The sequence below is a fragment of the Muntiacus reevesi genome, chromosome 9, assembly GCF_963930625.1.
Source record: "Muntiacus reevesi chromosome 9, mMunRee1.1, whole genome shotgun sequence".
In the NCBI taxonomy this organism is placed as follows: domain Eukaryota; kingdom Metazoa; phylum Chordata; class Mammalia; order Artiodactyla; family Cervidae; genus Muntiacus; species Muntiacus reevesi.
The window spans coordinates 8,774,075-8,788,058 of NC_089257.1; the positions used below are offsets into that span (position 1 = coordinate 8,774,075).

Consider the following 13,984-nt stretch of genomic DNA (forward strand, 5'->3'; position numbering starts at 1 on the left):
GGCCCTTGATGAAGCATTCAGTTTCCTTTAAGAACCACTAGCAGGCTACTAGCTTTTTCATAAAAAGGGGAGTGGTTATCTTTCAAGGATGGCAAGTATTTTTTACCCAAATCCTAAGTGTTTCACTGAAATTCACATATGGAGGGCAGACATTTCCAACATTCTTATCTGCCACTGACACATCAAGCACCATAGATCTACTGGATCATTTGTCCTAAATGGAAGAGAAGCTTATGCGATGGCCCAAACTTTTGCAGAATCTTCTCTATTTTGGACGCCCACTTCAAGCTTTCAGCTTTCTGAATAATTTATAAATCAGCCAGATTAATACTCCAAAATGAAAGATATGTTGACTCCCAACTCCAGTGAGGCCCCAGGGACACTATGCACCATCTTTGGTTATAGGAGAAGCCAGATGGAACAAATGATCCTTCAGAATCTTAAAAGGGATAGCGTGATATGCCCCATGCTATTGGGCCCCTAGAAATTCAATTGAGTTTGAGTCTCCTAATTTTAGCTGAACTTGTATTGACCTGTAACACAGGAAATATTTTACCAAACCTCTAAAGTAATTTCTATTGAGTTCTGCCCCAAGGCCACAGGTGCGAGGCCTTGCACCAGACCACAGAAGCAGAGCCCAGAACTGAGGTCACCTCCAAAGCTGGCTGAGTCCCATTGTAACTGTTGCTGAAAACCCCCCTGATCATTACCAGTAGACTTCTTAACCTCAGATTAGGCAAAAATGCCCACCCCAATAGTCACCCTGTAGCACCCAAACCAATCACGTAATGCCAACTTTTCAGCAGGAATTTGCTTTTCCTGGAGGCTGTAAAAACTGGCTACTAACCCATGAAAACTCTTGACTTTCCCTGCTCTGACAGGAGATTGGCCCACTGCATTTGCAGTGCCTTCCTCTCTGCTTCATGCTCTTAACAAACTCACTCCCTTCTGAAATGATCTGTGTCTAGAAATTCTTTTCCAACCTGTGTTCCGATTACCTCAACAGTTACTACTTCTTGATCAGTAGGTCCAATCAGCATGATGTCATCAGTACAATGAATCAATGTGATGTCTTGTAGAATATGACACCCAAGATACCTATAAACTGTATTATAACACAATTCTGGTGAGAGATGATGCATTCTTGATGTAGGACCATGGAGGGTTACTGCTGGCCTTTCGAGCTGAAATCTAAATGCTTCTGGTAGTTCTTATTGACAGAGACATGAAAGCAGAAGCTTAGCTATATACTAGGTACCAGCAGTTCTGATAATATACTCTTGTGATGAAACTGCATCTGATACAGAAGTTGGTTAACCTCAGAATTATCCACTCACTCTCCAAGATCCATCTGTCTTCGACAACAGGCAAAATGAGAGAATTGAAATTGTATGTTGTGGGAATCACCACCCTAGCATCTTCCAAGGTTTGACATTGGCAATAATCTCTACAATCCTTCCAGAGGTGTGATTTAGATTTGATTTACTGTTTTCCTAGGTAGGACAGTAGCAGTGTCTTACACTTGGCTTTTCCTGACATAATGTCTCTTACGTCACAGGTCAGCCAAACAATTCGGTCAGTTGCTAAGAATATCTATTCCAATTATGCATTCTGAAGTTGAGGAAATAACCACGGCATGGGTTCCATGATCACTGGGCCCACTGTAAACAGACCTGAGCTAAAATTCCATTGATCGCCAGACCTCCATATACTCTTACTCTGATTGAGGGACTACAGTATTGCTTTGGATCTCTTGGAGTAAGTTTCAGGTCAAAGCCAGTGTTCTGAAAGATCTGATTATTTGCTTTTCCACAGTGCCTAGTTAACCTGATAAAAGGCTGGAGGTCCAAATCTGAGGGAAAGATACGTTATAAAATTTTAGCAAGGTACCAAAGTCATCCTTCAAGGGTACCGAATCCCCCATTTTGTTCATAGCATTCTGAATCTGTAAACTGGCTCAAGTCTGGGAATTGATTTTGATGACATGAATTTCTCCTTTATTGATTTGAGCTAAATATTTGCTTATGTAATCTAGAACTTTTCTGCTGACAGAGTTCAACTGAGAGCTGAGAAAGCGACCTCTCTGTTTCACTCTAGGAACACCACGATCAGCTGGACAACACTGTAAGTCCTCTTCTGCTGATTATCCTGAATGTCATCTTGACTCTATCTTTTGCTTTGCTTCAAAGGTTCCTTTAAAGATTTCAAGATGTAGTCCACAGGTTCGTACCAAACACCAATTTTTCAAGTATTTAAGCTGGTACCATTCAAGGATCAAAGTGAAAGGAAGGAAGCGAATTTGAAATAGCACATAGTAAATGAATTGCAACAGTCAGGGGTAAAGCACCTTCATCTGGCTCTTAGCAGCAGTTAAGTCCAGTAATGAGCATGCCTGAGTCCCAGAGAGACCGCCATCCATGCATCCATGCATGGAGGCGACCTCACCATGAGTCTGGGAGCCCACCATTTTATACTTTACAAAGTTCTTTGTTCACAAAGGAGTTCGAAGAGTTTGTGCAGGAGAGAAGTGGAAAACGACCTGGTCCCCACCGATAGGCCAGATCAAAGGAGGAAAACAGGGTATGCCCAAAACCCTTACAGTTCCTTATCTTTATCTACTCTTCAAGTTTTCCCCCTTTCTTGGTTAATGTTTTCATGATCCCATTCTTCACTGTGTTTTAAGGACATAAGTTGTTTAAGTACAAGTAATGTTTAAGTATACAAATTTGTCTGGGGAGAAGGATTGAACACAGTACATCAGGTCACCGTCTGGTGCAGGCATCATCACAACGGCAACAGAATGGGCAGTAACACTGAATTGTTAACAATAGCACTACCTTCTACTGCCCAGTACAGTAACTCAGCCCATCTTGCCTTTGGGGTTGAGTGCCACTACTTGGCTCCTGTCCCCCAGGATCAAATCACTCGTAACACATTCAAATTTGTAAACCAGAAACCGGAGGGCTGGCATATAGAAAGAGCTATCTCAGAGCTTCTCAAGGATGCCAAACTCCCCCCTTCAAATTTATCTTTCACAGTTGTGATGAAAGCTTTGTGCTCTGTACCTTCCCAGGGAGGTTGAGTGGATACTCAATAACAAATTTGCTTATGTTACAGTCTATTCCTGTTGATTAACCAGGAATTAATTAATCCTCTGTATTAAACCAAAGCAGTTTGAGTATTTCCAAGCTGCTCACTGTGGGTTACCATTTGGTTTATATCTTAGACACCAAAAGAAAGCCTGTGAAAGCCTGTCTTACCTCCTCCAGTTGCTACACTAAATGCAGGATCTCTGCTAAGTGCAGGCTTCCCTGGTGGCTGAGTCAGCAAAGAATCTGCCTGCAATTCAAGAGATGGTCTGCAGTGAAGAAGACCTGGGTTCCATCTCTGAGAGGGGAAGGTCCCCTGAAGAAGGAAATGGCAACCCACTCCAGTACTCTTGCCTGGGAAATCCCACTGACAGAGGAGCCGACTGGTCTACAGTTCATGGGGTCGCAAATAGTCGGAGACAACTCAGCGACTCAACTATTACCACTGCTTAGTGAGTCCATATCAGTGAATCAGGCTGATCAAAGTTAGTGACTTTCTACTTTTATCCATTCCCAACACATTTCCTGGATTTATGATACAAATTATTAGAGCCTTTCCTACTTGCCCCAGCTGTAATATTGAATATAAATCCTGGTGTGCAATGCTACATGCTGCTGTATATTTTATGTGAGTTTTTCATCTTCCATTATATTTACACTGATTTATTCAGTATCTGCTGGGAGAGACTGAAGGTGAGAGGAGAAGGGGATGACAGAGGATGGGATGGTTGGATGGCATCACCGACTCAATGGACATGAGTTTGAGTAAACTCCGGGAGTTGGTGATGGACAGGGAGGCCTGGCGGGCTGCATTCCTTGGGGTCACAAAAGTCAGACATGACTGAGAGTCTGAACTGAACTGATTCAGTGTTTGTCATAAAGCAGGTGTTGTGCTACTTGCAGAAACTATTGTTAGCAAGTAGGTAAGTATTACAGAGAGTATGACATTTAATGTATTTAATAAAGCAACATTTCTGTCTGACATTAAACTATGCTTTTACTTGAATCCTCACTCTTTTTGATGGATTATCAGGGTAAGGTCATGACCTAAGCAAAGCAAAATGATTCTGAAAGCAGCAAGAGAATTTGGAAATGTGGTGCAACATAGCGTACGTACCCCTTAGAGGGTAAATGGCCTGTTAGTTTGAGCCCCTAAACCAGTTATATACCATATATAAAGTTAAATATATATGCGTGTGTGTGGTTCAGCACAGTGCCTGTCTCAAAAATGGAAGCAATAAAGTAGTCATGTGTCCTTCCTGTTATCATTGCATGGCAACACAGCTCAGCAGCTGAGAACATAGTCTGAGAGGTCAGCTAAATACAGCTAAATAATCTTCAGTATTTCTGTTTGGGAACTTTCCTCTTTCTGCTTGCTTTCCCACCTATAAAATGAAGGTACTAGCAATGTCGACTTCATTGGATTGTTACAGAGATTACTGCTAAATATGAAGGTTTTTTTGTTTTCTTGTTTTTTTTTACTTAATTTTGTTTTATTAGAATGAGTTCATTGATCCACACACATGATGAAACTAGAAAATCTAAGTCCCATCCTAGTAAAATGTCCCAAACATGCAAAAGTAGTCTCCTGCTAAGTTTTTCCTGACTTTCTTGTACCCATTTCTTCTCCCCCCTGCAGGATCTATGATGTATACTGGCTATTTCTTTTCCTTTTCTCTCACAGGTATTCTCTGCTGAAGCATCAGCAATGTTCATTTGACCTTTGCATTAGTAGAATCAATGCTGTGCTTCCAGTAAATTTTATCTATCCATCACCTGAAATCACTTTTCTATTACACAAATTCCTAATGGCATTTTTCATCTGGGCATTTCTTAAGGTATAGATTAAAGGATTTAACATGGGAGTTATCATGGTGTAAAACACGGTAACTGCTTTATCATTTGGAAAAGTAGTTGCTGGTCTCAGGTATACAAAAATGCAGGGCACAAGGAATATGATGACGACTGTGATGTGGGAGACACACGTGGAGAGGGCCTTGCGCTTCGCCTCCAAACTGTGCGACCTTAGGGTGTATGCAATGACCACATAGGAGTCCAACAAGAGGAGGAAGTTTAACAGACAGAGGAAACCACTGTTGGCAGCAACAAAGAGCCCTAGAGTGTGGGTATCCGTGCAGGCAAGGTTCAGCACAGGGGTCAGATCACACATAAAGTGATCTATGACATTAGGGCCGCAGAAAGGTAAGTGGAAGATGAAGAGGATCTGAATGGTTGCATGAAGAAAGCTTCCCACCCACACCACTCCAATCAGCAGCCAACACAACTGCCAGTTCATGATGGTTGTGTAGTGCAACGGCTTGCAGATGGCCACGTAGCGGTCATAGGCCATCACGGTGAGCAGGATGACATCAGCGCCTCCAAATAAATGTTCCGCAAAGATCTGAGTCATGCATTCATTGAAAGGGCTAGTTTTTGTTTCATGGAGGGAATCTACAATCAACTTTGGGTTATTGACAGAGGAGTAACAAGCATCAATAAAAGAGAGATGAGCCAGGAAGAAGTACATTGGGGACCGAGATAATGGGCTGCCTGTGATGGTGACCAAGGTGAGCACGTTCCCCACCAGAGAGACGATGTAGATGAGCAGAAAGACGGCAAATGTGACTTTCTGCAGCTTTGGGTTCTGTGTGAGTCCCAGTAGGACAAACTCTGTCACATTGTTCCTATTCTCCATGTATATTATATTATGGTTAATTACATACCCTGAAAAAAATACATCATATTACCTCAATCTTGAATTCATTATCCTTTCCATGTAATAACTGCCAAATTCTATTGAGTTCTGAATTCTGAAGAGTATTTTTTTTCTCTTGATAAAGGAAGAAAATATTTCTGATCTCTTGAAGTTAACTCAAATCCTCTCCTAGGAGTTTATATTTGAAGACATGAGTAGCCCTATGCCAACACAGCAGTAGACCATCTGTGCACATTTGATCATTTGAGTTGACCCAGATCCTAATGTGAGTCATCAGGTCTTACACATAGCAGTAGCAAAGCTGCCCAGGTGGTTCAGTGAGAAAGAATTTGCCAGACGATGCAAGAAAAATAGGAGAGACAGCTTCGATTCCTGGGTTAGGAAGATGCCCAGGAAAAGTGAATGACAACCGACTCCATTCTTGCTTGGAAAATCACATGGACAGAGGAGTCTGATGATCTACAATCCATGGGGTCATAAAGAGTTGGACATGACTGAGTAAGCATATAGTTGTATCTAAGCGCAAGAGGTTGAAAATCGATGTAAAAGTTATGAATGGCTGATGGATTTTCTCGATACTTTTAGGAAATGGGAAACCATGTAAGGGAGTTGAGAATGTGAGTATAAGGATGAACAGAGATTTGAGAAACAGGAAATGTTGCATAAAATTCCAGTGAAGATATTTGTGTGATATTTATGATAGGAGGATACAAGACTGAAAGGAATACAAGAATAAAAGAATGAAACTCGAACACTTTCTAACACCATACACAAAAATAAACTCAAAATGGATTAAAGATCTAAATGTAAGACCAGAAACTATAAAACTCCTAGAGGAGAACATAGGCAAAACACTCTCCGACATAAATCTCAACAAGATCCTCTATGACCCACCTCCCAGAATATTGGAAATAAAAGCAAAAATAAACAAATGGACCTAATGAAACTTAAAAGCTTCTGCACTACAAAGGAAACTATAACTAAGGTGAAAAGACAGCCCTCAGATTGGGAGAAACTAATAGCAAATGAAGAAACAGATAAAGGATTAATCTCAAAAATATACAAGCAACTCCTGAAGCTCAATTCCAGAAAAATAAATGACCCAATCAAAAAATGGGCCAAAGAACTAAACAGACATTTCTCCAAAGAACATACAGATGGCTAACAAACACATGAAAAGATGCTCAACATCACTCATTATCAGAGAGATGCAAATCAAAACCACAATGAGGTACCATTACACGCCAGTCAGGATGGCTGCTACCCACAAGTCTACAAACAATAAATGCTGGAGAGGGTGTGGAGAAAAGGGAACCCTCTTACACTGTTGGTGGGAATGCAAACTAGTACAGCCACTATGGAAAACAGTGTGGAGATTTCTTAAAAAACTGGAAATAGAACTGACATATGACCCAGCAATACCACTTCTGGGCATAGACACCGAGGAATCCAGATCTGAAAGAGACACGTGCACCCCAATGTTCATCGCAGCACTGTTTATAATAGCCAGGACATGGAAGCAACCTAGATGCCCATCAGCAGATGAATGGATAAGGAAGCTGTGGTACATATACACCATGGAATATTACTCAGCCGTTAAAAAGAACTCATCTGAATCAGTTCTAATGAGATGGATGAAACTGGAGCCCATTACACAGGGTGAAGTAAGCCAGAAAGATAAAGAACATTACAGCATACTAACACATATATATGGAATTTAGAAAGATGGTAACGATAACCCTATATGCAAAACAGAAAAAGAGACACAGAAGTACAGAACAGACTTTTGAACTCTGTGGGAGAAGGTGAGGGTGGGATGTTTCGAAAGAACAGTATGTATATTATCTATGGTGAAACAGATCACCAGCCCAGGTGGGATGCATGAGACAAGTGCTCGGGCCTGGTGCACTGGGAGGACCCAGAGGAGTCGGGTGGAGAGGGAGGTGGGAGGGGGGATCGGGATGGGGAATACGTGTAACTCTATGGCTGATTCATATCAATGTATGACAAAACCCACTGAAATGTTGTGAAGTAATTAGCCTACAACTAATAAAAAAATAGATAAATAAATAAATAAAAAATAAAAAGAAAAGAAATTAAAAAAAAAAAGAATCAGACTATATATGAGTTGACACAATTTGTAGCAGTACATTGGTATGGGAAAGTAATGAAAAGATACAGGAGTGACAGTAACAAAATTAACATCTTTCCTATAAATTTCCCTAACCCAATTTTCTATAGATATACCTTTAACAATAGATTACTCTATGCATGGCATGGTTGAGTGCACGCTAAGTCGCCTCAGTCATGTCTGACTCTTTGCGACCCCATAGACTGTAACCCAACAGGCTCCTCTCTTCATGGGACTTTCCAGGCAAGAATACTGGAGTGGCTTGCCATTTCCTTCTCCAGGCGATCGCCCTGACCCAGCGATCAAACCCACGTCTCATGTCTCCTGCTTTGGCAGGTGGGTTCTGTACCACTAGCGCTACTTCATACCATGCAGCGAAAGAAAAAAAGTGGACATGCCAAATAAACAGAGATCAATGCAAGTTTATGCTTAGAGCCTCAGCCTAAGATGTGTGGCTGTTAATGCTGGTGGGCAGGTCCATCTGGGCAGTGACCCCTGGGACAGCTGGGAGGAAATGGATTCTCAACCTTGCCAATGAGACTTTCAGGCTGGCAAAGCTTTCTGGGCCCTCCACATAACGACCTACCTTTGCTCTAACAACCCCATTTCTAGGAGTTTATCCTGAGGAAGCAGATAAAGGGACAAACAGCTGTGTGCAAAGATGCTGGCTATAGAGCTGTTTATAAGATCAGCAAACGTCCCCTCATGAGGACTGCCTTTGATGACTCACAGAATAGGAGGCAGCTATCGAAGTGATGAACACAGACAGACAGACCAGACAACAGGAAAAGGACGGGGCAGAAATACACACACACACTGTTCAGTAACACTTAACAAATCAGCCGTACCTTATGACCCACTGTCATTCCAAAAAACACATTCATGCATACAAACTATCTACAAAAATGCACATCCAGCCATTAACTGCAATTCATTATTTCTGGAGAGAATGGTGGAGGAGTTGGGGAGGGGTCAGAAAAAAAAGGACAGTTCCTTTCCAACAAGTACACTTCTGGACTGTTAGTATATGAACTCACAAATAATCAGAGGCTAAATGTGTGATATTAGGAAACTGCTAAAAAAAATGTGTTTGCAAATGGTGCACAAATAAATATGTACATTATGAATGGACCATTCAACTTTCAAACACAGAGGTGCCTGCGAGGAGTCATCCATGTAGAGAAGTGATTTGGGATAAATCTATGTGAATGGTACCATTCCATCCATATAGCGAAAATAATCATAGAACACAATAGCAATAATCATGTCATTAACTTAATTTGACAGATGAAAAAATTGAATCTCATCAACATTAAAAAGTTTGTAAGACCCAATTCTCTAACCTACATTTATTTTACTATCATATACCTTTTTTAATAATTAGGACTAATCATGACATTGGAAACAAAATTTAAATACACATCACACACAATAATACATCAACATGATTATTAATTGATACAAACCATGACTTGTTTAGTGCAAACATGGATATGTAGAACTCTTCTTTGGAGCAACTGCTATGCATAATATGGGTCTCTTTGACGTCTTTAAAATTGGAGATGACTGTTCCTCAGTTTAATGTAGGGTTAATTTTTTTCTGTATTATTGCCATAAAAGTCAATTCTTCCTAATCTTCTGTGAAAAATAGTCATAAAAATAAGTAAAGTTCCTCTGTGTGTCTTCATCAGTGTGCTGGATACATTTATATTCACATAGCAGTCTGTGAAGGGGCCTAATCTTCTCTCTTGATATTACAATAAATAAGAATATAAGGTTGCAAGAAATGCACCCCAGATCAAGAAGCTGCAGGTTGGGAAAGGCAAGATTCTAATCTGGGTTTCTAATTCCCTAACTAAGATGCTCAGTCCCTGGGATTGTCATTTTCAACATTTTGCAGAAGAATGAGGTGAATTCTTTCTTTTACAATTAAAAATACATTTTAAAATTTAATTCTTTAAAATTGCTATTGTTTTTGAAAAGTGTTAAAACATAATTACTATATACAGAAACTCATGTCAATGACATGAGTCTGAGCAAGCTCCAGGAGATGGTGAAGGACAGGGAAGCCTGGCATGCTGCAGTCCATGGGGTCGCAAAGAGTCGGACACAAGTGAGAAGCTGAACGACAACAATATACATAAAGCAACAATCTTTACTAAGCATCACCACTATTGAAGAACTTACCTTCTGGTCTTAGATGATATTAATGATATTTGAGGGTATTCAGAACTAATCCCATCTTCAAACTGACCTCCTCTTAGGATAAGGAACTTTCAATAAGAAAGATGTGACACATTCAGAAAGAAGCTATTCAGAGAACTCAATGTCAAATCAATAGGAGATAAATCATTCTGTATGTTTACATATTTCCTTCTAGCCTAAAGAGTCAGTGAAATTTCACAGGAAACCTGGAACTTGAACTTAGAATAAATTAATATAGAAAACCATGGAGAAATGATCATCCTTGGATGGTCTAGTCCAAAAGTCAGCAGGCAGAAAATGTGGTGGAAACACTTTCAAATGGATCTTTCAACTCTTGACAAGTCTTTCTCTGGAAATGTAAATAACAAGTAAAGTCATTTTCAATTGCACGTGTGGATATTTAACAAGTTTCCAATACAGGTTCAAGGACTTTGTCTTATAGCTGCTCTTTTCTCTCCCAGGAACTAATTATCTGCTTTGATGGAAAGACTTTTTCTTAGAAGCAGATATTCTGAAGAGACATGCTTGAGAGGCACTCATTCTTGAGTGGGGAGTTGTATTCCCTGCACTTGCAGCTAAAATAGGTGAATCCTCTTTGTAGGAACTTGGTTTTCTAAGAAGGACAAATGCCATGTGAATGACAAGGAGAGCAGTGTTCCAGCCTTGGGACCTGCGATGTGGTTAATTTGTGCACTCATGTCAGAGAGAGAACTTTTTTCTTATTATCAGTATCAATGATCCTGAAAACCTAGTACTGATTTCTTGAGAGCTGGAGCAATGAGGCCGTAAAACTAATGGCAGCCATTTAAAAGTATTTGCATACAAAACTTGTTTTCCACAATCATCAGAAGGCTATGACTATAGAGAGAAACTCTGAAAAGTTTTTCAATAAGTTATGCCTGGGACAGTTGTGACAGATATCATGGAATACTAAGTGACATTACACATCTGGATAAATACGTAAAACACAGGAAATTAGTTCTGATTTCAAAGTTAATTATTGGACATCTCTGTCTCTTGGTATCATTTTGGTCCTTGTAGGAAGTATGTAGTTATAAACTATTGAGGTATTACTTTGATTTCTTGATAACTACTGAAGATGATAATTTTTAATGTTATATTATAGGCTATTTCTATACCTTTCTCGGAAGTCATTTTTTTTTTAAGACCTCTGTGCAATTTAAAATAGGAGTTCTGGGTTTATCATCACTAAATTGTAGGTGATTTATATATATATATATATATATATATATATATATATATATTCTAGATATAATTCTTCTTTCATATATATGCATCATGTATAAAATGAATTTACATATACAATTTTACACATAAATTTATATATAATGTAAAATTTTGTACATGTGAATGTAGATACAACTTCTTCCTATTCTGTGAATTGCCTTTTTATTTTTAAAGTGTATGATCTCTAATGATCAGAAGATTTCAAATATTAACAATGTTCAACTTTTTAGTTTCTTTATAGTTTTTGATTGTAGTTTTTTACAGAATTTTTATAGGTTTAGCTTTGACTTCTTGATCTATGAGTCATTTTGAGCTAATTTTCATCTATAGCATGAGATAATGGTTGAGGTTCCTTTTTTTCATATAATGATATCCAATTGATGTGGTATAATTTGTTGAACAATATATTATTTCTGCTTTAATTAGTTTGATATCTTTGTAAAACTTTTCATCTATTTAAGTCTATTTATGGACTTTCTATTATGCTTCAATGATTTTTATGTTTATTCTTATATCAATACTTCACAATCTTGCTTTTGTTCATTTAGTTGTTTTTATATTTTTATTTTATGCTAAGATACAGTTGATTAGCAATAATGTGTTAATTGCATTAACAGCAGCAAAGCGATTCAGTTACCCATACAAGCGTCCTTTGATTTTTAAATTATTTTCCCACTTAGATTATTACAGAATATTAACCAGAGATGCCTGTGCCATACAGTAGGTCTTGATTATCTACTTTAAATATAGCTGCATGCACGTGTCAATCCCAAGCTCACAGTCTGTCCCTCCCCTCCCCCCTTTTCCCCGGGTTATCATCATTGTGTTCTCTAAGTCTCTGAGTGTTCCTGTTTTATAAATAAGTCTATTTGTATCTTTTAAGATTCTGACATATAAGCCATATCATATGATATTTGTTTTTCTCTGTCTGACTTACTTTACTTAGTATGATAATCTCAGGTCCAACCTTGTTGCTGTAACTGGCATATTTCATTCTTTTTAACTGCTGGGAAATATCCCACTGCATATATATACTATGTCCTGTTTCTCCACTCTCTGTTATGATACTTAAATTGCTTCCAAGTCTTGGCTGTTGTAAACAGCAGTGTGATGAACCTCAGGCTGCATGTAACCTTTTGAACCATGGTTTTCTCCTAATGTATATCCAGGATCCGTATGCTGGGTCACACAATATTGAGTTTTCTAAGGAACCTCTATATTGTTCTCCTTAGCTATTGTATCATTTTACATTCACAGTAGCAATGTAGAAGAATTCCCATTTCCCCCTACCCTTTCCAGCATTTATCATTTGTCGACGTTTTTAACGATAGCCCTTCTGAAAGATGTGAGGTGATATCTTATTGCAGCTTCAACTTGCATTTCTTTAATACTTAGTAACATTGAGCACTTTAACATGCCTGCTGTCCATTTACATGTCGTCCTTGAAGTGTCTGAAACAGGATTCTTTTCCTTCACTAAAACTGGTGTATGTGCTACCTATTCATCCCATTAATTCTCCTTTGGAATTTCCAGAAACCGCTATACTTTTTCCTGATTCTAGATTTTCGTTTTCAAGAAAGGAAATTCAAAATTCACATATGTGTACATAAACAATTCATTCTCAAGCATAAATAACTTCTGACTTATCTCATTCAGCATATTCAATATATTAATATTTTTAAATTCACTAAGAACAACTGTCTACACTCTATCTCCAACCCCACATAAATCTATTTATTTTATAATATATATGCTATATTTATAATATTCCACCATTATTGTTTCAATACCATGATTGGTATGATTCAAGAGAAACCTTAATATTGTCCCCAAATTAGAAGAAATCATATTAGGAGCACCATGTGCATGTAAACTAAGTCACTTCAGTCATGTGAGGAGCACAGTGCAGATTTTATTTAAAATGTTAAACTGAGAAGAAACTTAACAATTAAAACCTTCTTAAGACTGAAAAAAATTGACCTCAGATTGTTAACTTTCCATCTTAGAAGGAAGGGTCTGGTTAAATATATGGTGAGAATTTGGAGTGAACGATAAATAATTGAGAGAAAAAAATTGCTAGATTATATACTGTCTCTTACTACATGAAGCTTCTGCAGTTATTTGAATCTAGTATTAATCAGGGGGGAAAAGGATAATTGAAGGACATTGAATAGATATGATGAAAGAGAAGCCTTTAATAAATGTTGAGAAAACAAAAACATACTAAGTTGTGTATATAAGAATATAGGGCAAGGTTACATAGGAGCAAAACAGTAGACAGCAAGGGGAAGGAGGGTGGGGAACACATTAGATGAAAACCACATAGACATTGATACCAGGCAAGCGAGAGACATAGAGACGCAGCATCAAAGCTCCTGGGCTTTAGAGCCTGCTTATACCTACTGTCCTCTCGTCCTCTACGTAAGACTGACCCAACGCTAACGAGTATGTGTGTGCACACTACTTCTCAGCCTTAAGGGCAGGGGCTGTCACGCCCGAAGATAGAATTATACTGACTTCACAATGAGACGAGAATGGTCTCTATGGACTTTTTCTAGGTCAGTTCAAACACTGAATAAATCTTGAAATTTCTAT

General features: G+C 38.7%; 1 protein-coding gene across 1 annotated transcript; it reads right to left on the reverse strand.

The window, feature by feature from the left end:
* Window positions 1-4,854: 4,854 nt before the first annotated feature.
* Window positions 4,855-5,784, reverse strand: LOC136175489 (olfactory receptor 4C46-like). Its single transcript, XM_065945771.1, has one exon. It carries the CDS (start codon window positions 5,782-5,784, stop codon window positions 4,855-4,857), a length of 930 nt encoding a protein of 309 aa, XP_065801843.1.
* Between the last annotated feature and the right edge of the window lie 8,200 nt (window positions 5,785-13,984).